The 27,008-nt window shown below is 39.9% G+C and overlaps 1 protein-coding gene across 6 annotated transcripts in view; it reads right to left on the bottom strand.

Annotated features, from left to right (window-relative positions):
• Positions 1-27,008, bottom strand: part of PEAK1 (pseudopodium enriched atypical kinase 1) — a 309,648-nt gene that overhangs the window by 48,607 nt on the left and 234,033 nt on the right. For all 6 annotated transcript variants that reach the window (XM_025271482.3, XM_025271476.3, XM_006080702.4 and 3 more), the window contains one exon: positions 19,681-22,937. In XM_025271482.3, coding sequence (XP_025127267.2) covers positions 19,681-22,823 — 3,143 coding nt within the window. In that variant the 5' untranslated portion in view covers positions 22,824-22,937. The remainder of the gene's footprint in view (positions 1-19,680; positions 22,938-27,008) is intronic.

The following is a 27,008-nucleotide window of genomic DNA, read 5'->3' as shown; positions in this document are numbered from 1 at the left end:
CACTTCAGGAGGGGGAAAATGATATTCTCTGGGCAACAGTTAATATAAGCCATTTCTAATTTCAAAGTGATAAAATGATTAAAATATATCATCCCCCTTTGACAGGAAAAACATTAAACCTCCAGACACTGTCTTCTTACTCTAGAGTCAACTTGAGAGCTTTCTAGAAAGGTGTTTTTAGGTTCCTAATCTCTGCAGCCTTGCTTTTGCCTTTTTTCTTTCTTTCCCCAATCTCTTTTCCATTTGTCAAGAATGACTGGTGAAGCCCAGTTAAAAAGCCACGACTCCACCCTTGCTTGTCTATTTTCCTCCCGGGGAATGGGCTATTTCTATTAAGCCTATTGTAAAAACTACAAGAGTTACTGCTATTAAACCATGAGGAATTCCCTGGGCCTGTTTCCACATACATGAAACATGGCTCTGTACTCAAAAAGGGTTCTCAAAACACAATACAGATGCTAAAAAGCAAGAAATATTAAAGACTCACCCACTGTACTCACTCATACAACTCCCCATTAAAGGAAATTCTACAGGGCCTTCTTCAGTCTGTTAATCATGTTCTGAAGCTCTGATGAACCATAGCTCCCACTGAGTTCTGGAGGACTACAAGTTGGGCAAGATATAAGAGGCTCGAATTCTGCACCTTAATATAATCCATTGCACTTTGACCTTTACCTTAGGGGTTTGGTCTGGGAAATGAGCCAAATTACCTTCGGGAAGCTCAGCAAAGTGAACGCTAGTTTTATTAACTCTTTGAGAACCTGAGCAGCACAACCTATATTCTACACAAAGGTCAGTTTTCACAAGCACATTTTAAATAAGTGCACTGGTATATTAAATCACCAATTAAATCAACTGTCAACTATAAAGAATTGTGCAAGGAGCTGGTGAAAGTTAAATCCATAGATTTACAAATGGATGCTAAGACATTTAATCTACATCTACAGTGACAGCAGTGTCTAAGAGGGAGAATTTAAAAATGCATCAATGATATGTCATGCCTTGATGCTTGACGAAAATGGTAAAAGAGAGAAAAAAAGGGAAAGGGAGAGTTTTCAGAGTTCAAGCTTAGATGTGATAACATGCTGTGACTAAAAAATGAAAAAGAATCAAGAACAGCATTAGAGGAGGTGATTCAGTCACTATGTGTGCGCACATGTGCTAACTCACTTCATTTGTGTTTGACTCTTTACGACTCTATGGACTGTACCCGCCAGGCTCCTCTATCCATGGGATTTTCCAGGCAAGAATCCTGGAGTCAGTCACTATGTATAAATGGGCAAATTGTTCAGCAAGAAAAAAGGAAGTAAAATTTTATACTTAATTTATCTTAGGCATATTAATGTTATAAGGGAATATAATTTTTGACCATTGATTTTTTTAAAATGTTTCATATTTAGATATAAAATCAGGAAACCCTTGAAAATAGTAATATGATGCTTTTCAAATACAGGTTTTTTTCTCCTAACAAAGTGGTTCACCACTGACATTTCACTGGGAAATGTTCAATGTAATGGAGAAAATACCAGAACAGGAATCGGAGAACCCAGGTTCTGTTTCCCTATTACTTTGATCTTCTGTGTAAACTAGATGCTAATATCAGGAGGGAGATAAAGAAAAAAATGAAAATTTCCCCCATTTCATCCATGAGATAGATGGTAAAAAAATTCTTTAAAATGAAATTATAAGAAATCTACTAGGATTTCTAATAGAGTATATCTTAGTATGTCTTGAAAGTAGCAAATAATGATGAAGGTAACTAGATTTTTTTCAGGATAAGTACAAGTTGATATTCATTATTATAAAACAGAAATATTAACTGATCAATGGCCCAGAGAGGAAGTTAAGGCTTTTCTATTCCTGCTATTTAAATTCCTGTTGAAAATCCCTAGTTCTCTAATGCAACAGAGGGTGTCTGCAATAACTGTGGTGTTGACATCTAGATCCTTGATCACCAGGCTGGGTCAAACCCTGACTCTGCCTGCTCTTTTACTGGACCCTCAGCATTTGTTTCGCTTTCAGGATGGAAGATAACACACATTTCCTTGTACCTCAAACTCTGACCAACTTTTCAATAATGACTAGTTTTCAACTGAGATTTGGTAATGTCTGGATATAGTGACTTTGTTTATTTAACTTATATGCAGAATACATCATGCGAAATGCTGGGCTGGATGACTCACAAGCTGGAATCAAGATTGCCAGAAGAAATATCAACAATTTCAGACATGCAGATGATAAAGAGTCTCTTGATGAGGGTGAAAGATGAGAGTGAAAAAATTGGCTTAAAACTCAACATGCTGACTAAGATCATGGCATCCAGTCCCAATATTTTATTGCAAATAGATGGGGAAAAAGTAGAAGCAGCGACAGATTTTATTTTCTTGGGCTCCAAAATTACTGCAGCCATGAAATTAAAAGATGCTTGCTCCTTGGAAGAAAAGCTATGACAAGCCTAGATAGTGTATTAGAAGGCAGAGACATCACTTTGCCGACAAAGATCCATCTAGTCAAAGCTATGGTTTTTCCAGTAGTCATGTATGGATGTGAGAGTTGGACTGTGAAGAAGGCTGAGCACAGAAGAATTGATGCTTTTGAACTGTGGTGTTGGAGAAGACTCTTGAGAGTCCCTTGGACTGCAAGGAGATCCAACCAGTCCATTCTGAAGGAGATCAGTCCTGGGATTTCTTTGGAAGGAATGATGCTAAAGCTGAAACTCCAGTACTTTGGCCACCTCATGTGAAGAGTTGACTCATTGGAAAAGACTCTGATGCTGGGAGGGATTGAAGGCAGGAGGAGAAGGGGACGACAGAGGATGAGATGGCTGGATAGCATCACTGACTCAGTGGACATGAATTTGAGCAAACTCTGGGAGATAGTGAAGGACAGGGAAGCCTGGTGTGCTGCAGTCCATGGGGTTGTAGAATCTGACAGGACTGAGCTCCTGAACAGCAATAACAATGTCTGACCTGACACTTAAAAAAATCATGTTGCAATCTCCACAAAGACACATCTCACTTTCTGAAAGTGGAGGATGAACTTAAAGTGTTCAAAGGAAATGGTAACATTGTTACAGATTTGTCTGTAATACAAATGAATCCCTTGGTAAGGGATTCATCAGTCTGCAATATTCATACATAATTCAAAGCTGCAGAAGCAATCTCCTGCGGGAAGCTCACTTGGCTTACCCAGGTGGTAGGATTAATCATTACACCATCAGATGAAATAATCCTTTTTTTTTTTTTCCCGGCAAGTTTGTTCAAGACAGATTTTTGTAGAAATTCTGTTAATGTCTGAATATACTTTTTAAAAAGGCAAATCAAATGGCACATTAGAACAGATTAAAGGCCTTTATGTATCCAAGTATTTCCACAATTTCGGTTCAACTTTATCTTCAAATTCAACCACCTTCATTCAGCTTCAGAAGGGACAGTAAATGAAATCAGACTTCTGTAGAGACCATCTGCCTTTTGGGGCAAATGGTATCCTCAATTCCCATTTGCCAGCTCTCTTCAGTAGCTGTATCTGTCTTTAGTTGCCCAAGACAGCCAATAAGGAAATGTGTGATTTTTACTACCTCTTTTTACTCCTAAAAATCAGATCAAAGCACATCAGAAACAGCATTTTGTAGTTTTATTACTGGTTTCCAAAGCTGCTTATTTCTGGAGTTGCTAGGGATGATGGACCTTTGCAGAAATGGGATGTGAATCGACATGAGGAGGAAAGTTCAAAGTTATTGAATCCCATACTCTTTACCTATTGAAAGGGGGGCGGATTCCATTTCTTCCTGTCTTTCTACCTCTAGGACCCCCCACCAATATGACATTTCTCAATCTTATCTTAGTTTTCAGGTCATCAACTTGATTTTGCTACACTTCCCAATTACTGGCATTCTCAGGTAGAAAAGTGTTGTATCCATTGATCACTATCTTAGTGTCTCCAATTTTCCACTAAGCCTTCTGTAGTCTTTAACTGAAAAACTTCAAACTTCTTATCTTGAACTGAGATTAACCTTTAACTGAGATCTGATGAATTCTTGCTAATATGTCCAACCTAGTCTGGTCAGACGAAGGTAACTCCTGGTGTGCATAAAGTGGCTAGGTCTTGGGATGGGGAAGATTGGCAGCCATGTGCAAGGCCTTAAATAGACTCTAATTTCCAGACACTGCACAGTTTCACCTTTTTTTTCCTTTAACAAATGTGAATAGCAAATTAAAAGTGTCTTCAAGGCACCAGACTGTAAGACAGCAAAGTAGATAAGAACGTAGGCCACAGTACATCACTGTCACCTTCATAATAGTAAGAAAAATTACAGTTTTAAAATCCTATGAAATACAAAGTCAGAATGGCACCTGTACAAATTAACAGAAAAGATAAATTAATCTCAGAAAAGCATAATAAAATAGGGCTGCCTTTCTCAACAACAGAGGTGTGGTAGGAGCTTTGCAGCATCACCATTTGGCCCTAGCTCACTTCTAAAGAAGGGGATTGGATATTGATGTTTGTTTCCTGGGGAGGCAAAGTGTTAGAAGAAAATATCCACAGGCCCCTCAACAGGACTAACCTAAGGAGGATATGGAACAGTCATCTTTGGGTCCTGGACTTTTTCCACATGCTCAGAAGCACTGGAGAAGCAAGTCACTGTACACTTTCCCAATTTCCTCTTATCTCCCTCAACTGCCCATTTGCCCTTTGAGTCAGAGGAGTGAGATGATTATGTACCCTACACTCTCCAGAACACAGCTGGCTCACTAGCAGGATGCATGTCGGGAGGGAAAGGGAACTAGCACTTCTCAGGCCATACTCCAATGCTACACAGCACAAGCTGCACACTTTTTGGTTTAACTCACAGGAACACCTCAAGAGGTAAAAGTGATTATTTCTCACTTTACACATGGGGAAACTGAGATTAAAAAAAGTGAAATGAACTGTCTTGGGATGGGGTAGAGAGTTGGACATGACTTAGCAACTTAACAACACCACCAAAATGGTTATGTGTGCACTCAGGTGACAGAGTCAGGATCTGAATTCAATACTATGCAACTCTAACGTGTTCTTGCTACCACACTGGTACTAGTAGGTAAGCCTGGTGCACTGTGAAGATTCAACAATAAATGCTTGATTATGAAGAGATAAAAGGGTTTTGAAGAGAAAGAAGCTATCATTGAAATGTGGGGTGTTAATGATTACAGCTGCGTTCTTTCGAAACATTCTAAACAAAGTTATTATTTACATAGCAAAAAGATTTTTTTAAATGGGAGCTGTTCTAGTGTGTGAAAGACTGTGTTTATAGATATTTGGCTTCCTAATATTAACCCCTACCACTAATGTCTACACCTGCTGACTGCTAGATACTGTGGGCTTAAAATATGTATCTCCTACAGTAATCCTTTGAGTAAGAGTTGTTATTCCCAAAACAGTGAATGATAAGAGCAGCCAAAACTTACACTGTACTTACTATGATCCTATCTAAGCCATGTTTCTCAAAGTGGCACTGCTGATATTCTGTCCAAATAGTTCTTTGTAGTGGAGGGCTGTCCTGTGCATAGTAGGGTCAAACTAACATCTCTTACCCTCTCTCTATCCCGTAGGTATTGGAGTCACTCTCTGCTTCCCCAGTTGTGACAACCAAATAGTCTCCACATATTGCCAAATGTACTCCGGGGATATAAAAATCCCTTCCCTTGCCCTCCTTTCTAACACTTAACATCAATCCTTTTAAGTCATACAGGTGATTATTTCTGTTTTACAAATGAAAAAATATTAAGCCAAGAGTGATTTAGTTATCTGCCTCAGGTAACACAGCTAGCACCTGGTGGAGCTGAGGTTCAAACCTGACACTTCAGCTCTAGTCTGTGCTCTAAACAAATTCTGCCTCTCAGTTTACGGATGAGGAAACTAAGAAGCAGAGCTCAAGTAACTTGTCCCAGATCCAGATGACAGAGCTAATAAGTGGTGAAAAATGGAAGTGAAAATCGCTCAGTTGTGTCTGACTCTTGACCCCATGGACTGTAGCCTGCCAGGCTCCTCTGTCTATGGGGATTTTCCAGGCAAGAACACTGGGTTACCCTTTCCTTCCCCAGGGGATCTTTGCGACCCAGGGATGGAACCCACATCTCCAGTGGGTTCTTTACCACTGAGCCACCAGGGAATAAGTGGTGAAAGCAGGATTCAAATCCAGGTCTGAGTAACTTCAAAGCCTATGTTCTAACATACTATGCCGATTGTTATTAACATGCCTAAGAACTGCTTGTTAAAGATGTAGATTTTCGGCCCCCCACGAGTTGGATTGTGAAGAAGGCTGAGCGCTGAAGAATTGATGCTTTTGAACTATGGTGTTGGAGAAGACTCTTGAGAGTCCCTTGGACTGCAAGGAGATCCAACCAGTCCATTCTGAAGGAGATCAGCCCTGGGATTTCTTTGGAGGGAATGATGCTGAAGCTGAAACTCCAGTACTTTGGCCACCTCATGTGAAGAGTTGACTCATTGGAAAAGACCCTGATGCTGGGAGGGATTGGGGGCAGGAGGAGAAGGGGACGACAGAGGATGAGATGGCTGGATGGCATCACTGACTCAATGGACGTGAGTCTGAGTGAACTCCGGGAGTTGGTGATAGATAGGGAGGCCTGGCGTGCTGCAGTTCATGGGGTTGCAAAGAGTCAGACACGACTGAGCGACTGAACTGAACTGAACTGAACTACAAGGGACCGATTTTACAGCCCTGGGGTTTGACCCAGAAATGTGCATTTATACAAACACCCCACATGATTCTGAGCAGTTGGTCCTAGGGCCACAATTTGAGAAGCTGTTTTTCACTGCCTCCCTCTCTGCAGAGAGGATCAGGAAATTAAGTATAAAGGGAGTAAAATGTAAGAAGTGAGGAGGAAAATTTTTAGTAAAGGAGCATCATTGCTCAGAAGTGATATGGCTGAACAGGGGAAATAAAATAATTTAAGTAGTCACAGGTGAGAGATTCATAACAGGCTATTAAAAAAGGGAGGGAGTGCTTTGGGACCAATCCTTATCTTTTGAGGTTTATTCTTAGAGTACAATTATACAAACTTGCAACATGTTAGGAAATGAGGATATGGCCTAGTATGACATTTCTGATTTTTATTAGAAGGCCTGGTTGGCTGAAGACCACTCTGAAAACAGGAAATGGCATCTGTGACACCAGCAGTAAGTCAAGTCTCCCAACATGCAGCACTATTTCAGTTCTTCACATTAACAGAGGTAAAAACAAAAACAAAAACAGAGGTCAGAGGTGAACACAAAAGCCAGGCCCCTTTGGCTGAAAAAGCTGCTGCAAGACAGACCACAGCACCTGTACTTTCTATTCACCCTGCAGGGGACTCTTCTTAAAACCTCTCTTTCATTCTGCTATTCCTCTGTTCTACACCAGCCATAGGTCCTGTGGTCAGGTGTTGCGGTCAGGTCCAGACCACCTGTAGGACTTCAAAGCTCTTCACTATGAGGTTGCAACATATGTTTTCATCTTTATTTCAAACTTTCTGAGACCCAATCCTTCAACTTCAGACAATGTATTGACATCGTACATTGGACACACCATATTCTTTATCTCTGTGTACCTGCTTTCCCCTCTTAGAGCTGCCTCCCTTCTTCTTTCCATCTATTCCAAACTCAGCCAGTCATTGAGACTATTCAAATCTCAATTACCCATGATGTCTTATTGTCCATGAGGACCCTTCCTTCCATGAACACCCATGGCAGATGTTATAAACTGCTTGTATCTCCTCCAAATTCATATGTGGAAACCCTAAACCTTGGTGTGGCTGCAGTTGGAGATGAGGGCCTCTAAGGAAATAATTAATATTAAATGAGGTCATAAGGATAGGGCACCCTAACCCTGTTAGAGAGGCTTTGTGTCCTTTTAAGAAGAGGCACCAGAGAGTTTAGTTTCTCTCTCTGTACCTATTAAGGAGGAAAGGGAGGATACAGTGAGAAAGTAGTCATCAAGTCAGAAAGAGAGCCCTCACCAGAAACCAAATCGGCTAGAACCTTAATCTTGGACTCCTGGCCTCCAGAACTGTGAGAAAATAAATCTTTGCTGTTTAAGTTAACTGTCTGTGGGGTGTTGTTATGGAGCCCAAGCTAAGGCAGCAAGGACTGAGGATCCCAGAAAGCACTCAGTAAATGGGTGTTGAATAAACCCAATCAGCTGGGGTCTGGGCAGCAAGGCACCAGAGAATGGCACCAGGATCTGTATCCACACGGCTCCCAGAAAAATTTCTGCCAGTATCACTATGGAGGACAGGACTGGGACAGGTTCCAGTGAGGAGCATCCAAAGGGAAGGGGTTCCTCTCCACAGTGTGGAAGGCAGAGGAACAGGGTATCTTCCCTGGTGAAGAATGGAGCTTCTCCATGTACCAGCAGCACGAAAAGGCCAGTGGCTGACTCCTGATGCTGTTTCACTCCATGATAACTAGGAGTTGCTGTGGGGAGCTGATCAGCGTGCTCCACTACCATCACTTTGCTTTTTTTCAGGCAAGTCCTTCATCCTGCTACTAACAAATCACCATTATAAAGGCACCATATGAGGATAAACTGCTTGTCCTGGAATTAAACCTTTAAATATCACCTGATGACTCTAATCAATAGTCGACTGCAGTTATATTAAGTAATCACTGACTGAAAACTGGCCTAGAGGTCTGAATAAAGGCCGAAATTAGAAACTCAGATTTAATTTCAGCTCTGCCACCGGTGCTAGTCTGTCCCTGTCTCCCATTATTCATCTATAAAATGGGTGTAGTGACATTTACAGGAGTGTATATTAACTGGGAAATTCACATGAAGTGCTCTGAAGAGAGTGAACAACTGTGCCAATGCCGAGTACTTCAAGACTGCTTGAAGTCCGTGCAACAGTACACCTCACTGCGGCCCTCAGTGGTCACAGCATGCCTTCCTGCACTCAGGCTGACTTTATCAAGGACATGATAGACTCCAACAGACTCAATAATCACGCAAAGAGTGCAGCAAAAGGTACTCAGAGGCCAAAAATCTCTGAAGTCAGAGTCTGGCTCTGCCACCTTCTTGCAGAGTGGTCCTGGGACTATCAATGAGCCTCTCTGTTTTCAGTTTCCAATAACATAGGAAGAATGCACTGTCAGAGATACTGGGACAACTGAGATAACATGAATGAAAATTGAGAATTATATAATAAGATACTGGTATTTGACTTCAGATTCATTAGGTGAACAAGGAAACAAAGCTGACCTGACAAACAGGGGAATTCTCAGTTTGAGTCTTCACTTTGGACAACATTCATTATGAGACTCAAAACAAGTCAATTTAATTCTCTGGATTTTTAATCACCTCCCCAAAGGGAAAGGAACATAAAGCTCTCTGAAGACCACCCCACAACCATCCTGTATCATTCTTTGATTACAAAAAATGAGATATTCATCCATTTTCTCTAAAAGAGGATTATTGAAAAATTCAATAGTAAGGACTTCATGAACTCATTTAAACTTCAGGAACAATAGGTCAGCAAATGCAGATGTGATTTTTATAAATGCTGATAGTTCAGAAGTTTCTTTGGAGCAAAGAACATGATCAGGAGAACAAGCAATTACTTTCAGCTTCTGTCTCCAGTATTTTTTTCTTTATGAGAAATAGGAACTTGGTCTTCAAGGCCAGTTTGGTCCTAAGCAGGAAAAGATGACTTTGACAAGTTCTCTTAGCAAAGAGTAGAGATAATGGAAATTAAGACATAACTGGAACACACCTGAAACTAATACAATGTAAATCAACTATTCTTCAATTAAAAAAAGTGTTTTAAATTTTTTTTAAAGGAAGATTGCCATATCAAAAGAGAGAGAGAGATACCTGGAGCATTAACATTTAAAAAAAAAAAAAAATCAAGCTTCTAGCTGAACTTCCCAGAGAAGGACATCACATTGTATCATAATCTAGGAAGTATTTGAACTTCTCTGTCCATACTCCATGTGCATACACATATGTATATTAAGAAAAAGACTCAGACCCTGGTTACTTTAGTGAGCAGCAAATATGTCTAGCATTTGGCCAGAATGGCCAACAGGCCACCAGCATGCCTGATGACTACAGACAAATCAGATATTATAGTTTAGTCCAGGGGTCAGAAAATTTTGCTATGAGGGATCAAATAGTAAATAGTTTAGACTTTACAGTCCATGTGTGCCTTTTGCAACTATTCAACCCTGCTTTTGGAGAAGGAAATGGCAACCCACTCTAGTATTCTTGCCTAGAGAATTCCATGGACAAAGGAGCCTGGCAAGCTGCAGTTCATAGGGTTGCAAAGAGTTGGATATGACTGAGCAACTAACACACACACACACACACACACACACACACACACACACAACTCTGCTATTATGGTACGAAAGCAGCTGTAGATATGTAAAAAAATGAGTGTGGCTGTTTTTCAATCAAAGTTCATTTACAGAAACAGGTAGAAGGTTGGATGTGGCCCACAGTTCATAGTTTGCCAATTCCTGATCTATACCCCTGAACCTTGGAGTGGATTAGAGAGGCTCTAAGGATTGACTCCTGCATTACTGAGGAATATAGCTGAATTCTAAGGACTATAAGAAGGTCAAAAAGGTCTTGGAAGGGTATAAGAAGGTGTATATAGATGACTAGCATTTCTAGGAGAGCAAAGGTGTGCCAAACCTAATCTGCCTTTCCAAAATGGAAGCTGCTGCAGTTTGGACAGAATCCCAGCAATATGAGGCAGAGCTGGATTCCTGAACTGGTTCTGGGACTCCCAGAGAAACTGGACTTACATGGTATCCAAGAGTACATGATAGGGGTGTTTGCTAATTAGGAACATGATGTTCAGGGCTGGTGGAGCTAGAAAGGTTAATCAAAGTGTAATAGGGAAGAGTCAATTCTGACTCTTCTATGCTGGATTTGCAGCCCTGGGATTTCTTTGGAAGGAATGAAGCTAAAGCTGAAACTCCAGTACTTTGGCCACCTCATGTGAAGAGTTGACTCATTGGAAAAGACTCTGATACTGGGAGGGATTGAAGGCAGGAGGAGAAGGGGATGACAGAGGATGAGATGGCTGGATGTTATCACTGACTCGATGGACGTGAGTTTGAGTGAACTCCGGGAGTTAGTGATGGACAGGGAGGCCTGGTGTGCTGTGATTCATGGGGTCGCAAAGAGTCGGACACGAACTGAACTGAACTGAACTCTGAACTGAACTGAACTGAACTGATGCTGAATTTGTTTCTTTGACTTTAACCCTTGTTTTTTTTTCTTTTTTATCACTTTTGTTATTATAATCATACATAATGGCCTGCTTCAGTGAACCCTGTTCCCTCTGTCTGACCCTTAAACTAAAGTGTTTTTTTTAGCTTACAGGGAGATCATTTGACCCTGGCTACCTGTAAATGACTGCAAGAAACTAATACATTCCCTGCTTAAGGTTTGCCATCCTAGGAGATATCTGCAAGAATCAAATGGTCTTTTTACTTTGTTTCCTTATCTCCCTCCATCTTTGATCCATAAAAGAACCTGGTATCCAGACCCCGACAAGATGGTTATTTTGAGGCATTAGTCTTCCATCTTCTGGGTCAGCCAACTTTCCAAATAAAGTTGTATTCCTTGCTTCAGCACCTCATTTCTTGGATTCACTGGCCCAGCGTGCAACAAGCAGAGCAAGCTTGAGCTCAGTAACAAAAGTTCAAGAGGTCATTTCAGGGGGCAAATGATATCCTTAACTTCAGTTGAGAGTGTTATAGTTATTTTAGGCAAGTTACAGTTATTTTCTCAGTCATTGTTTGGTTTTCTAATTGATTAGAAAGAAAAATTTTAAGCTAATTTTTGTTTCTTTCATGGGCTGAGCAGCACAGTATGGACTCTTAGCAGCACAGACTCTTAGTTCCCCAACCAGGGATTGAACCTGTACTCTGTGCAGTAGGGGACTTTTCAGGTGGCACAGTGGTAAAGAATCTGCCTGCCAAGTAGGAGACGCAGGTTTGATCCCTGGGTCAGGAAGATCCCCTGGAGAAGGGAATGGCTACCCACTCCAGTATTCTTGCCTGGGGAATTCCATGGACAGAGGAGCTCAGTGGGCTACAGTCCATGGGGTCGTAGAGTTGGATGTGACTTAGCAACTAAATAACAGCAACAAACAACCCCTGCAGTGGAAGCACAGAGTCTTAACAACGGAACCACCAGGAAAGTCCCTTGAGCTAAATTTTTAAAAACATGTATGTGACTGGCAATAGATACTGTCTACCAATCATGGAATAAATAACAATTTCAGTCAATAATCAAGAACTTATCACCAGTTTATGGCAAAGACTACTAAAAGGGGATTCCTAGGGAGGAAGTAAATTGAATTCAGAAAGGAAGAATGAAATAAAGATGGAAAAGTTTTTTAAAGTGATAAACACGTGAATAAATCTAAAATAAAAAAAGATGATGTGATGCGATTGGGAGTGACTGAGGGTGGGGGAAGTTTTTTATGACTGAGTAGCCAGTGAAGAATTTTCTGAAGGACTGACATTTAAATTGAGAGCTGAATGACAAGGAACCAGCCATGCCAAGATCTGAAAGAAGCATACCACACAGAGTGAACAGCTGATAAAAAGGGAATTAGGCTTGGCATGTTTGAAGAACAGAAAGAAAACTCCTATTGGGAGAAGTTCATGAGCAATGTGGCGAATAAGAGACAGGTTATACCAGTAGTTAGAGGCCAGATTATGTAGGGACTTCTTTCACTGTGTTGAAACAATGCTATTTGCATTTAAAAAATATATACTAAGGAATATTACTCAGCCATAAAAAGGAACGCATTTGAGTCAGTACTAATGAGGTGGATGAACCTAGAGACTATTATACAGAGTGGAATAAGTCAGAAAGAGAAAGATAAATATCATATATTAATGCATATACCTGGAATCTAGAAAGATGGTAATGATTAACCTATTTGCAGGGCAGCAATGGAGATGAAGACATAGGGAACAGACTTGTGCACACAGTGGGGAAGGAGAGGGTGGGACAACTAGAGAGAGTAGCACTGATACATATACGTTACTATATGTAAAACAGATAACAGTGGGAATTTGCTGTATGATGCAGGGAGCTCAAACTCTGTGCTCTGTGACAACCTGAATGGGTGAGATAGGGTGGGAGTCAGGAGGGAGGGGACGTATGTATACCTGTGACTGATTCATGTTGATATACAGAAACCAACATAATATTGTAAAGCAATTATCCTCTAATAAATATATTTTAAAAAAAGAAAAAAAAAAAGAACACATGGCTGTTCCAGAGAAATTAGATTAAAAGGGGCGAGAGATTAGGCAGGTAGATCAATTAAGAAAACACGTTAGTAGGCCAGGTGAGAGAAAATGGTGGCTTGGAGAAGGCGTGGTAGAAGCAGAGATGGAGAGAAGTAAATAGATTTGTGATATGTTTTGGAGGCTGAGTCAACAACACTTGGTGATATTTTGGATGTAGGGGATGAGGGGAAGAGAAGAATCAAAGATGACTCCTAGTTTTCTAATCTGGGCAACTAGATGGATGGTGGGACCGTTTAGCAAGGCAAGGCTTGGGGTAGAATAGATTTGTAGGGAAAAATCAAGAGTTCTGTTTTGGACACATTTCATTTGAGATGTCCAGTTGTTTAACTGGAGATATCAAATGGATAGCTGTAGGTTGGGAAAATCCCCTGGAGAAGGGAAAGGCTACCCACTGCAGTATTCTGGCCTGGAAAATTCCATGGACTGTAATAGTGCAGGAAGTTGCAAAGAGTCAGACACGACTGAGTGACTTTCACTTTCACATGAATCATAGGGGAAGCGATCAGAAATGGAGATATAAATGTAGGAGTCAAAAGAATATACATAATATTTAAAATCTTGATACAGATGATGTTTAGCTAGGGGTTAGCCGCTAAAGTTTAAGGAATTCTTTTGGCACATGGTTACAAGGAGAAAAAAAATCCTTTATCTTCTAGAGATACATATTGAAATACTTACAAATGAAATGATGCCTGGTATTTACTTCAAAATAATGGGGGGAACGGGATGAGGTCTGGGTGAAACAAGATTGGCCGTAAATTAGTAACTGTTGAAGTGTGGTTTTAGGGTAAGTGGTGGTTCATTTTATGAATCTATCTACCTTTGTATGTGTTTAGAATTTTCTTTCATAAAAAGTTTAAAATAAGGGGCATTCCCTAGCGGTTCTGGGACTGGTTAGGACTCGTACGGTCACTGCCGAGGGCACGGGTTCAACTTTGGTTGGGAAACTAAGATCCCACAGTTTGTGCAGTGTGGCCAAAGCAAGCAAGCAAGCAAGCAAGCAAGCAAGAAAGAAACCAAAAGGAACTATTTTATTTATGGTCTCCATTAAAAGTGGTAGAAGCAGAGATGGAGAGATTTAAATACATTTGGGATTAAAAGTGGTCCTCCATTAAAGGTGGTACTGAGGTAACTATTTCACAGTCAACATTTTAAACAAGACACTCAGAAAGAAAGCCAGAATAACCAGAGGCACATGAGGAAGAGGGTAAGTAAGATTAATCAGGTAGACAGAGGTCACATATACAGGGCCTTCAGTGTGGGGATATGACCGGGCTTACATTTAAGAAAGAGCACTTGGCTATTTATTCTAAGAACAGAATGCTGGATAAAAACATTTAGCAAAAATTATCTTAAATTCTGATATCCTAAGCATAATTTGTAAAGAAGTCAACTGATATTGCTAGGTATTGTATACTTTACAGATACCTATTTGGTCCTCGTGATGTCTCTTTAAGGTAGGTATTATCATCACTATGGTACATGCTGGGGAACTTCAGCTCAGAGAGGTGAAGTCAAAAGTCACGCAATTACAAGTGGCACAATTCGAATTCAAATCTTTGTCTGACTTCAGTGATTCATTTTTCTCACTACACAATATTATGGACATGCTATGGACACCAAAGGGTTGCAGAGATGGTAGGTAAGCTAGTGCTTCTAAAAACTATAATGGAGAAATTCCTACCTGGTCACAGACCTGACTAACCACTAAATTAATTTCTTTTGATCCAGACTAGCTGGATAGAAATGATGACTATGGATACATTCTTGAGCCAAAATTTGACTGGTATTGCTGTCACCAATGTCTTCTACTTCCGATTCATCTTTAATACTACTGCCAGAAGAGTTTTTAGATCACACTACTTTCCCCCTTGAAAGCTGTTTCTGCTACAGAATCTATAACATAAAGGCCAAACATTTCAATGTAGTATGCAAGGCTCTTCACAGTCTTTCTTGGCAGTTCTCAAACTTTTGGTTCTCTTAAAAGTTATTGAGAACTGTAAGGGCTCTTTGTTTATGTGGATTATAGCTACTGACATTTATTTTATTAGAAATTAAAACTGAAAAATTTTTAAAATGATTAATTCATTTAAAAACAGTAAACCTTTAAATATTAACCAAAATAATATTTTTTTCCAAACCTCTTTAATATTATGGCTTTATAGAAGACCACTGAATTCTCATATATGCCTCTGCATTCAATCTGCTCTGATATGTTGCTCTGGTTGAAGTATATGAAAAATATCTGGTCACATCCATGTATATAGGTGGCAAGGGAGTATTAATAGTCATCTAGATAATCTTGGATATTCTTCTTTGGTACTATACCAGACTTTGGTTAAATGGTAGTTTCTTAAAAGTTACTTGCAATGCGGAATCTCAAACCATATCAGTGAACTTTTTGTACTCAGTTACATTAAATTCATTGGTTTAACTTGCAGTTTCAATGGATCTTTTACTCATGCATAATTCTGTAACATCCTAAATGGGATCATTTGGAAGTAATTGGTTCACTGAGTTATGTGGATCTTCCAAATGTTGACACATTTCATTATATAATTAAAAAAATCTTTTTTGCTAATGCCACCAGCAATCTCATCAGAAAAAAATGCTTAAGTATTATGAGGCTATCATGGTAGCAGATACAAGTTTTCAAAAATCCTTATTTTTGTGTGAAAGCATGAATTTTATCATGGATGAGAAATACTGTCAGTTGTTTTCCTTGAAGTAATAGGTTCACTATGCTCATTCTTAAGAAAATATCTGCCAAACACCCAATTCTGAATAACCACAACTGGTCTGCCACTTGTTCTTTTAAGATGGCCCATAAAAAAGAGGCTAGTTCAGCTTTGTAATTCAAATTTTGAAACTCCAACTATTTAGCAAATGGTTTTCCTTGAGACGACCATACTCTGGTATGCAGCACAAGTACTTTCTGTGTACTTTTCATTTTATCACACAGAATTTTTTAACAGATACATACTCAAGGGTTGAGATTTAATATGATGTGCTACTTCATCAAGGACATTCTTCAGTAAAACTGATGTTTGTTTTTCTAAAACTACTGGTAGCATATGGTGCCATGGTTTTGATTTGCACAGGTGTAAGTAGTTTTACCCATTATTGTTTTTGCATCTTCGGTGCAAATGTCAACATACTGAAAAAGACAAATAATGCCTTGGTATTATTGTGAAAATGGTGGCTCTTTCATGGTCACTATTTGACCTTGCGCACATCTGAAGGACCACTGCTTGATTCATTACTCTTTTCCAGTCACCTGTCCTGCTTCTGTTTGCCATCATCATCTCTGTGACTTTGCATATATTGTTCCTTTGCCTACGGTGTCTTTGTCAGCCAGCTGCAAAATCTCATTTGTCATTTAATATCTGGTTTGTATTTCATTTCTGAGAAGCTGACTTCATGTCTTTTAAGCTGATTTAATCACTCTGTTTTTTGTGCTTCTGTGCCATTCTGAGCATACATTGGTTAGCACTTATCACATTGAGGGCAGAGGGTCCAGTAATATTTTTAAGCACCTACTATGTGCCAGACCCTGTGCTAAGTCTTTTACATGTTACTATTATATCCCCAAATTAATTACAGACTGAAGGTCCAGACAGACAGCTGAAGCTGAAGTCAAACCCATGCCCACTGTTTCAGCAGTGTGGTAATCTTTACCCCTGTTTATCCCTATGGCACATAGACAGCACAGTTAAGACATTCAATTTATGTCCCTTGAACAGTCAAATAAATGAACTTAGTAAAAAATCTCAACTCATAATGCAAGGCTCCACAAAGTCTTTCATCTTTTAGAGCCTAGGGTTTGGCCTTTGGTACAGTATTTTTCATTCTTTATGTACCATTTATATTTGGAATCTTCATTTACTTATACAAAGACTTGCATTTTCATTTCTTCCAGCAATGTGTTCCCAGCCGTGGGATGGTAATTTAATGATCACATTGCCATCAAGCTGGAAACACAAATGTTGACATTTGACAGTAATGTTTTTCCTCTCAAAGTTGCTTCAAGTAAATACTAATGGTGTATCCAAGTAAATGAAATAATTACTGAAAAAGCAAATGGTGCATATTTTTCAACATGAGTATTCAAGTTTTAAACTCTCCAAAAAGTTTTTTAAAAAAAAAACCTGTTTAACACTAATACCTCTTTTTCTAGTTAGTCTGGGACATTATGAAATGTGAAAATTCCAGTGTGCCTCTAAGAAAAGCTTAATGCTTCAAAATTCTTTTATTTAAAATATAGTACATATCTTGAAAATGGGAGGAAGACCAGTGGTTCTCAAAGTATGGCCCCAGGATTAGTATCATCATCATCACTTGGGAATTTGTTAGAAGGACCCAACTCAGACCTATCAAATCAAAAAACTCTGGGGGCCTGGCCCAGCAATTTGTGTTTCAATAGTCCTCCAGTTATTGAGATATATAGTTAAATCTGACAACCAGTGAGATAAATGCACTGTATCTTTTGGATAAATGGATGCTACCTTTAAAGAACTAATACATTGTAGAAGTTATGATTGGCCTATATGCAAGCAAACCTTTGACAATATAAGCTGTTTAGCAAGAGGTCTGCCATGCCAAGGGTCCAGGCTACCCTCAGCCCCACATACAGTGGCCATGCAGCCAAAGTAGAGAATCTCATTTCACTGAACAGAAGCCAAATTATTCCTTGACTCTGCCTTCCAGGATGTGGATAAACACACCACAACCATACTTAATGAGGAGTAAAGACATTTATTGATTTTCATGAACCATCTGCCATTCTGTCATAGGTAACTCCAGCCATGTACTGTTTAAATTGCTTCTTTTCTAAATGAAAGAGCAACCTACAATACATGTGTTTTATTACTACTGGAGTACAATATTCTATCATCTACTTTCAGCTACCAATGACAAGACTATTTTTCTCAGGGATGTATTACCACTATTCTACTTGCTTTGTTATTACATGGATTTAAGGAAAATAGTAACTTCTTAGCATTTTGACAACTAGTTGCAGGCATGTATAAAAAGCTTATTTTAGCAAAAAATATATATAAAATTTCCTGGCATTTTGCTAGAAGAAATGAAGGCATTAAGGGCTGATTTTTATTTACATTTTTCTAAAGAAAAGCTGATGAGAGACTCTGCCCTGAACCAGAGTTTTCTGTCTTTGCTGGGAGAAGGCCAGACCTGGGAGAGAAGGCTCACTGTAAATCAAGAGGCAGGAAGACTCAGAATCAGATGAATGGAATACTCAGGGCATATCTTTGTAAGAGTAAAAAGGGAGGGGATACAAGGAAATCATCCCATTTGTTATAAACCTGGATAACAGTTCCTTGTTCTTATTGGAAGTACATTAAGTTTGCTTAAAATACAAATGAGAAAGAAAAAAACTGTACACTTCCTAAACATGAATGTTTATGTGAGTGATTACAAGTGAAAGTATAAAAATTTTGTTTGATTCTATGTACATTAACAATGCAACATTATAGGAAGAATAAAAGTTGTAGAGTGAGACAGATCAAGGTTTGAATTCTGGCTCTGACAATTACTAGCTGTGTGAATCTGGCCAATTCTTAATTTCTTTGATTTTCAGCTTAGAGGGCTATTACAAGGATTTGATATAAATATTTGGGATATGACTTACAAAGGGTAGGTGATCAACAGACAGGTATTCAAGTATTAAAGCAAACTGATGCTTAGATAATGGGTATGCGTTTGCAGTGCCTAGTTGGATTGAGAGTTATACCACTTGGTCTCAATCTCAATAACTAACTTCTCTTATTTCACCTACATGTTAAAAAACTATAAACTGCTTGCCATTTCCCCAACCTTTCCACGACACATGAAATAGGACAGAAAGAGATAGAAGTAAAAACAACAAATATTCCCCTAAAAAATAATCCATATAGACATAACACCTTAGTGAAAGCCCAAAAAAAAAAAAAAAATTTGCTTAAAGAGTTTGATTTCACTTACAGTGAAGTAAAGAATAGTATCACCATTTATTCATTTGATCTAGTTTCTTCCTCATACTACCATAACATTTCAAAGTAACATATTATTTATTGCTAGTAAAGTGTTACAAATTTGTTTTTCTATGTTAAAGTTCCTCTGCATTTACCAGAATGCAGCAGGCTACTTTAGCTAAAGATCCAGGGCCATAAAACTTGTCCAATGCAATACGATAATTTTAATAATATTCTACTCTTGGAATGCAGTTATAAAGATAGATGATGGCCACTGAGTGCTATTTACAAAACAAAAATAGCTCTCATACAACCTTAAAGATGCAAAAAACTCAGCAACTGAAAATATGTTTTAAAAAATTCCTATATTCCACAAGTCGATTTTACATACCTGAGAATTTTCTTAGGAATCTGTGATGGAGATGAATGACTCCTTTTCTTCTTCTCTGAGTCCTGTAGTGACCCCTCCTCTGCTGCCCCCTTCTCTGTGACTGCTGACTGCTCTGCCTTGGCTTTGCCCTGATCCATGCTGAGCTGGCCTTGGGCAGGGTCGCACCTGTACATGAAGACAATGGCTGGCTTCTCGCTGGAGTCTCCTTTTGCCTCTGTGAACCAGCGATGGCGCTGAACTGGAGGAGGTGGCAGCATGTGGATGACTGTGCCATCCAGGCCCACCAGTTTCCCTTTCTCCCGGTCTTTCTCTTTGTCGTCCTCCTCATCTGTTTTCCGACGGCGGAAGAAACTTTTAAATGAGATCCAGCGTTTAGGTTTTGCGTCAGCTGCCCGCCTGCTGCCTTCCGAGTGCAAAACTGATTCAGCTTCCGTTGACCTGGTCGGGCTGGTTGGCTTGGTCCAGTTGGTGAAATGCCTCTGCAAAAGGTTACTTGCATGGTAAGGGGACGAAGTCGAGCGTGGTGGGGGAAAAGGGGCTGGTGGATCGCTTTGGGGGTTCGTCACTAATTTGGAGGGAGGGGTGGTGACTGGCTTTGTGAGTGGATCTTTCTGTGCTTTGGTGGTAGGACTTTCTGTGGTCTGAGGTGCTTCAGCCTCAGCGCTGGGCTGGGACATGAAGAGAGATTTGGGGCGCACTGGTGTACCCTTGGGTGTAGTCTTAGCAGCACCGGCATCGGGAGGAACTGCATAAAGCTCTTCCACACTGCAAGCTTTAGGGCCAGACTGGGGCATTTCTGGAGGCGACTGCGGGGGCTGGATAGAAGCCACAATCTGAGAAAGCACGGTGCTCGCTTTCTCTCGGGTGCTACTGCCACTGCCCACCACCTGAGGCTCCTGAGTGCTTTCTGTTTTGGCCACAGGTTCTTGAGTGGTTCTCTGGAGCTTTGTTGGGGAGCTGTGGTTGGAACTGTAGCTTCTCTGTGGTGAAGACTGACTTCTGTTAAGACAGCTGTTAAACTCCTGAACCTTCTGAGCCACTGAGCCCCTTTTACGCTCTGTGCTGTTTGAAAACCCTTTAGCTTGGGGACATTCAGTGGGTTTGCTAGTAGTGTTATCAGATGCTTTGCTTTCAGTCTCTATTTCTTCGTAAGTGTGGCTTATTACACTTGTGGTTTTCTCCTTCACTGAAAGTTCTCCACTGGTTCCGAGAAAACTCTTATAAATGGCTAGATTGTCATACGCATTTGGATTGATTACAATGGGAACTTTGATAGCATTTTTGGAACTCCGAGCATAAGTTGGCTCATCATGAATGATAATTGGAAAAGGTGGCATACCGGCATTGTTATAACTGTTAAATTTTATTTCAGACAAATTGGGTGACTTCACAGGGATGGTTTTGGAGGAAACATTTGTAGCTGTGGGTGAAGTAGGTGCTGATTTGTGACAGATTTTCCTTGGAGGGACATTCGGTCCACTCCCACTGCTGATTAATTCAACCTTAGGTATCTTCTGTCGTGGACTGGTGCTAGAAGTCCATACTTCCTGGTAGCGGATGGCACTGGATTTTTGGAAATGGGCACTTATGTGTCCTGATGTCAATGCAGGTGATGTCACCGGAGAGTTTGGAGTGGAAGATGAACTTTTAGTCTTGGGACTGTTAGCATGGCCCTCAAGGTGCTCACTGGCCATGGCTGCTGACACATCCACGACAGTATACGGCTTGCACAAAGGCTGTTCCAGATTCACAACTCGGTAGGGCTTTGCTTGCTCTTCCACAGGAACAAGGTTTATGGTTACCGCTTGCCCAGCAATATCTGTAGAGGCTTTACTTTCTGGCTTCTCAGTCTGTACAGCAATCTTGCCATCCTTCTCTTCTAATCGGAGAGCAAGGACTGCTTTGTGTGTCTCTGCAACTTTTACCGAGCTTTTAGAGGCTTGTGAGGAGTCCTTCTCCTGATCATTACCAGAGAGGCCTTCATAATTGGGCTCACTTTCCTTCATGTCCTTAGAATCTCCCGGGTTACCAGGAGCAATTCCCCCATTACAGATCTTCTGGGATAAACTGCTGGCTGTCTCAGAACGTGATTCTTCTGTTAAAGAGGAATCTGGGGATGTGGAGTCGGATGACACCATGCTCTGAGTGCTTCCTGGTCCATAGGAGACCACAGAATTCTCTTCATAACCATTCAGGATTTCATCATAACTGTCATCATAGTCTACAGCACAGATTCTTTGCAGAGATTTATTTCGCAGGGGGACGGTATTCCATTTTTTGTCCACAAAGAATCGCACAGGAGACAAAGTGTTTGCCCGAAAGTTGGCAAAGCGAGGCTGCCCTCTCATGCGAATCTCCATGGCCAGCAGTTCTTCATCACTCTCATCCCAGCTCTCATGCTCCTCCTCCATGTTACTCAAAAGCACATCTTCCTCACTCTCTTCACCACTAGAAAACTCTGGGTAACAGAATCGACCCCCTTCATTACTGATCACTTCTGTGCTCCCACTCAGAATAACGTGCTTGCCCTGAGTATCCTTCATCCCGCCCATCATGCAACTTGGTGGAAGCTTTCTTTCCAGGGATCGTTTATAGCAATCATTTATTCTTCCTAAGAATGTCTCTCTGGAATTAGTCTCATTTTCTTTTATTTGAGGGGTGGTATCCAAGCCTGCTATCTCCTTTAACACCTCAGTTAGTCCATTATTGTTATTTGAAATCTTCTTTGCACTATCGTTATTCCCATAAGGCTTAGGGACATGGCTAAATCCTTCAACATTATCTTCATTATTATTATTAAGTGGTTTCTGATTCAAGGCCATCCTGTTTCGGTTCCATCCTATGACGACAGGTTTATTCTCACAGTGTTCTTGTATACTAAGCTCACCACACACACTTTGCCCATCTGCCACCATCATAGTGGGCTTCACAGCGATAGTGGGTTTTTTAGCCACAGGAGGCCGGAAGTTTCCAGTGTTCCTGATACGGTGGTTGTTACTGTGGTTGGCATTAGTTTTATTGCCATGGGTGATGGGTGCCTTCTCAGGGTCTGGGGGTAGCTGGTGTAAACTTTTAGGTTTAAAGCAGTTCTTGCATTCACCAGGTTTCCAAACGTGTTCAGTAAAGGTATTACAAGCAGACATTTTTAAAAATAGAACTTCACAGACAATGCTCTCCTTTCAGTGCATGGCAAAACTTTCATCTGTTAGTTTTCACCTCCCCTGCGTTCCTTAGCAGCTCTTCTAAGTGTGATCAACCTGATGGCAGAAGGGGGAGAGAAGAAGAAAATCTGAATGGAAAAGGTACTATGAAGTTTATTATGATGAATAATTAGAAAATATTGGCTCCAACTTTCCTTAAATCAAAAGACTGAGAAATAAACCAATTTGGGCATTTTATGAATTCTCTTTAGTTAATCAGCATTTTGAAATGCTAGTTTTTAAGCCATAATTTTATGCATTCTCACTGAACCAAGTATATATAATATTTCATTTGATGTCTCTGTGACAGTGAAACTGTGAGCTTCCCCTCTTGGAAATGAAACCTTTCTTTCTGTCATCCTCCAACCTAAAACTTCTTAGTTCATGGTGGGTTCCTCTTCTTCTGCCTACCCTTTACGTTTGGATACCTCGTAGACTCCTCAAACACAATGCATCCAGGACTAATCGTTCGGCCACCTATTTTCTCAACTGTTGAGATGCTTTTATACTCTAGCCAGCCCTCCTCTACCCTCCAGGCCACCTTCTGCCCCTGTCTTTATCCTAATTCAGCTACTGTCACTATCATCTACCTAGATAGCTAAGCTTCAACCTTCAGATCATTCTTGACACCTCTCCCCTCACGCCTAACTACACATCCTAAAGCCTTTTGTAAATTAGTCTTGCCAACTTTATCTATTACATTTCACTGGCACTCCTTCCTATTACCAGACACTGCTGGTAGTTCAGGTACTCACCATCTTTTGCCTACGTTCCTGCAATAGGTTGTTAACTGATCTCCATGCCAGTAGCCTCACCCCATCCCAATCTAACCTCTCTACCTTTGTTACTCAAACTGTGGTCCTTAGTAGAGCAGTATCAGCATCATCTTGAAGGCTGTTAGAAATGTAGTATCTAAAGTCCAATCCTAGTCCTACTGCATCAGAATTTGCATTTAGTGAATTCTCAAGTGACTCCACCATTCTCTACTACTATCAGATTTTTTTTTTCTATAATGCTAATATGATCACCATATTACCTACTTAACTATTCTGTGGTTAAATATTACCTAATGCATTGGCTCCAAAAATGTCAGATAGGGGTTGCTAGACGGGTAAGAACCACCTGGGGAAACACCCAAAGTCAGTCTCTTACGGAAGAGTCCAGGAATCTGATCTTTAAACAAGGTCTCCAGGTAATTCTATGTACACTGAGGTGTTGGAACCTCTGAGTTACAGGATGAAATACAAGCCTCTTAGGTATTTAGGATATAGTCCTTGCCTCCCTTCTAGCCTTATGTCTTAAAAATCAACTAGTCTTTTCAAACTCTAAATCCCACTGGGCTACTCATTTCTCCTTGGTACCATCAAAGTCACTTAAAGATATCTCCATGAACAAGCACTTTCACTTTTAATTGTCTATTTTCTCACTAGTTTTTGAACTTTTTAAAGCCTGGGCTATATCTTATTCATTTCTATATGTCTAATGTAAGGAGTTGGATGGGCTTCCCTGGTGGTTCAGTGGTACAGAATCTGCCTGCCAAAACAGGAGACACAGGTTTGATCCCTGGGTCAGGAAGATCCTCTGGAGAAGAAATGGCAACCCACTCCAGTATTCTTCCTGGAAAATTCCATGGACAGAGGAGCCTAGCGGGCTACATTCCATGGGCTCGCAGAGAGTTAAGACATGACTTAGTAACTAAACAACAATAGCAAGGAGCTGGATAAACACTGGTTGATTAAATGTGCTAGTTTGAGGCTTATCTTAAAAAAAAAAATCTTGTGGCTCTCTCTCTCTCTCGTCTCTCTCTTTGGCACAGTGCTACAGACCTTCCCACTACAATCTTACGTTTCCACTTTGGATATTATAATAAAGCTGGCAGTGGGCATGTACATGTAAGAACTATTTTAATAGCCGGAAAGTTTATCTTCATTCATGGACAATGACAGTGACCAGTGTCTTTGGTTTGTCAGAAACACAGCCTTTCGTCAAGTTTCAGCACATTTATAAGAAAGGAAAGAACATTTTCTTTAGCTAATATATACAAAGCTACATCCCTTGTAAACAACACTCACAGAGCACTCTGCCTCAGTGGAAGAAATGCAGACAAAGATCAAAGAATTCCACACAGAGAGTCCAATGACTTGGCCAAAATCGAAGTTCATTCTTTGCTGGAGATCATGGAATGTCTTTTTTCAATAAAGTTAAAATACATTTTTCAAGTGTTTGTTTGAAAGTATTTATTTACTCTTTCAAATGTTCTAAAAGTTATATACTTTGGTTGATAAAACCATTTCTTGCTATTCTTAGACTGAAACATTTTGAGCAAGGGGAAGAATGGCATAAAATTAGGCTGAAAAAGAGAGCAGGGTCCAGATCACGTGGGGCCTTTTATAGTCTTTTAAAGTATAGAGTTTCCTAAGGGCAGTGGGAACCCACCAAAGGGTTTCAAACAAGGAAACAAGATGACATAATCTATATTTTAAAAAGACAGCTTTGACCAAAAAATCTGAAATACTTAGGTATAAGTCTAATATAGTATGTGTAAAATCTATATGCAAAAAACTAAAAGACTGATTAAAGAGATCAAAGACCTAAATAAATAGAGAAATATATCAAGTTCTCTCAGTGTAATTAAGATGTCAAGTCTCCCCAAGTTGCTCTGCAGATTCAACGTAATTCCAACCAAAATCTGAGAGGATTTTTTGTAGAAATCATCAAGTTGATTCTAAAATGTATATAGGAAGGCCAAGAAACTAAAATAGCCAGAAATAATTTCAGAAAAGAACAAAGTTGCAGGACTCATATTACTGGATTTTAAGATTTTTAATATGGCAAAACCAATACAATATTGTAAAGTTAAAAAATAAAAGAAATTAAAAAAAAAGAACAGTACTCTGAATGGAGGAAGAAAGTCAGAAACTATGAAGGTATCTGACCTGAAACATTTACTTATTTCAAAATAAAATTAGAATTGAGAATTTCCTCCTTTGTTGAGGAATTTGCTTTGAGCATCAGGAGTAGCTAGTAGCCTTGGTGGGTGAACCAGGGAGAAGAGGATATCCCCCAAAGTAAACTCAAAAATAACAGCCCTAAGTGTAATGATATAGAAGCCAGATGAGATTTCATTGTGTGTACCTCAAATGCTGCTGAGAGGTAACAGAGAATGAGAACTTGAATGTGCCTACTGGACTTCGCACTGTGAGCTCACTGGTGATCTCAGCCCAGATTATTCTGGTGCAGTGGCAGGGATGGAAAGCAGACTGTGGTGAGTCGAAGAGGGATGAGAGAGAGTAATTTTAGATAACTTTTTGGCAAAGTTTAAGTGGGAAGTAGAAGAAAGAAAGAGCTGGGAGTATGGGGGAGGGGGTCTCGAAAGGATTTCCTTATTTTAATATGGCAAAAACTAGATCATGTTGACTACAAATACTGGAAACAGACACAGGGGAGTGTGAGAGGCTGAAAAGAGAAAAAAAAGGGGGTAGATATTAATAATTACAAACCTTAGAATGTTAAAATTGAGCAGACCCTTAGTTCAATTCTTCTCTTTTATTGACAAGGGAAACTGAAGCCCAGAAAAGTCCACACAAATGAATGAGAAAGACTGAGAACAGCAACTCAAGGCTATAGCTACCTATAGGATGTTCTGTTTTTAAATTACTTTTTTCTTTTTGTAATATAAAATATTTGCTCTTTTCTTATGTATGCTCACTGTGAAAACTCAGAAAAGCATAAAGAAAATGAAATCATGCATAATCCTATTATTCAGAAGTGACTTCTATTAGCAGTTTGTGGAAGTTCCTTTCAGTTATCAAGAATCTTTAAAAAAAAAAAAATTCCTGTCTACTTAGCCTATGTGGTACTGATGACAAAGAATAAGGCATCCCAGCCTAATATCTTGTTAACCAAGTTAAACCCACTGATGAAAGAAAGGGATTAAATTTTCTCTTTGTAAGTAGTAGAGTATATTTTCTTTTTCCAAGGCTGGTAGACAGTAAAAATAATTCTCTATTTTGAGTGCACATAAGTTAATTCAGTCAAGAGATGCTGCTGAGTTGATTAGCAGCTATCACATTATCAACAGGATAGACAAATGAGATTCACCAGGAACACAATCAGCTTATGTCAGTG

This window comes from Bubalus bubalis, chromosome 20 (genome assembly GCF_019923935.1).
Source record: "Bubalus bubalis isolate 160015118507 breed Murrah chromosome 20, NDDB_SH_1, whole genome shotgun sequence".
Lineage (NCBI taxonomy): Eukaryota > Metazoa > Chordata > Mammalia > Artiodactyla > Bovidae > Bubalus > Bubalus bubalis.
This window is presented reverse-complemented; position numbering and strand designations above follow the sequence as displayed.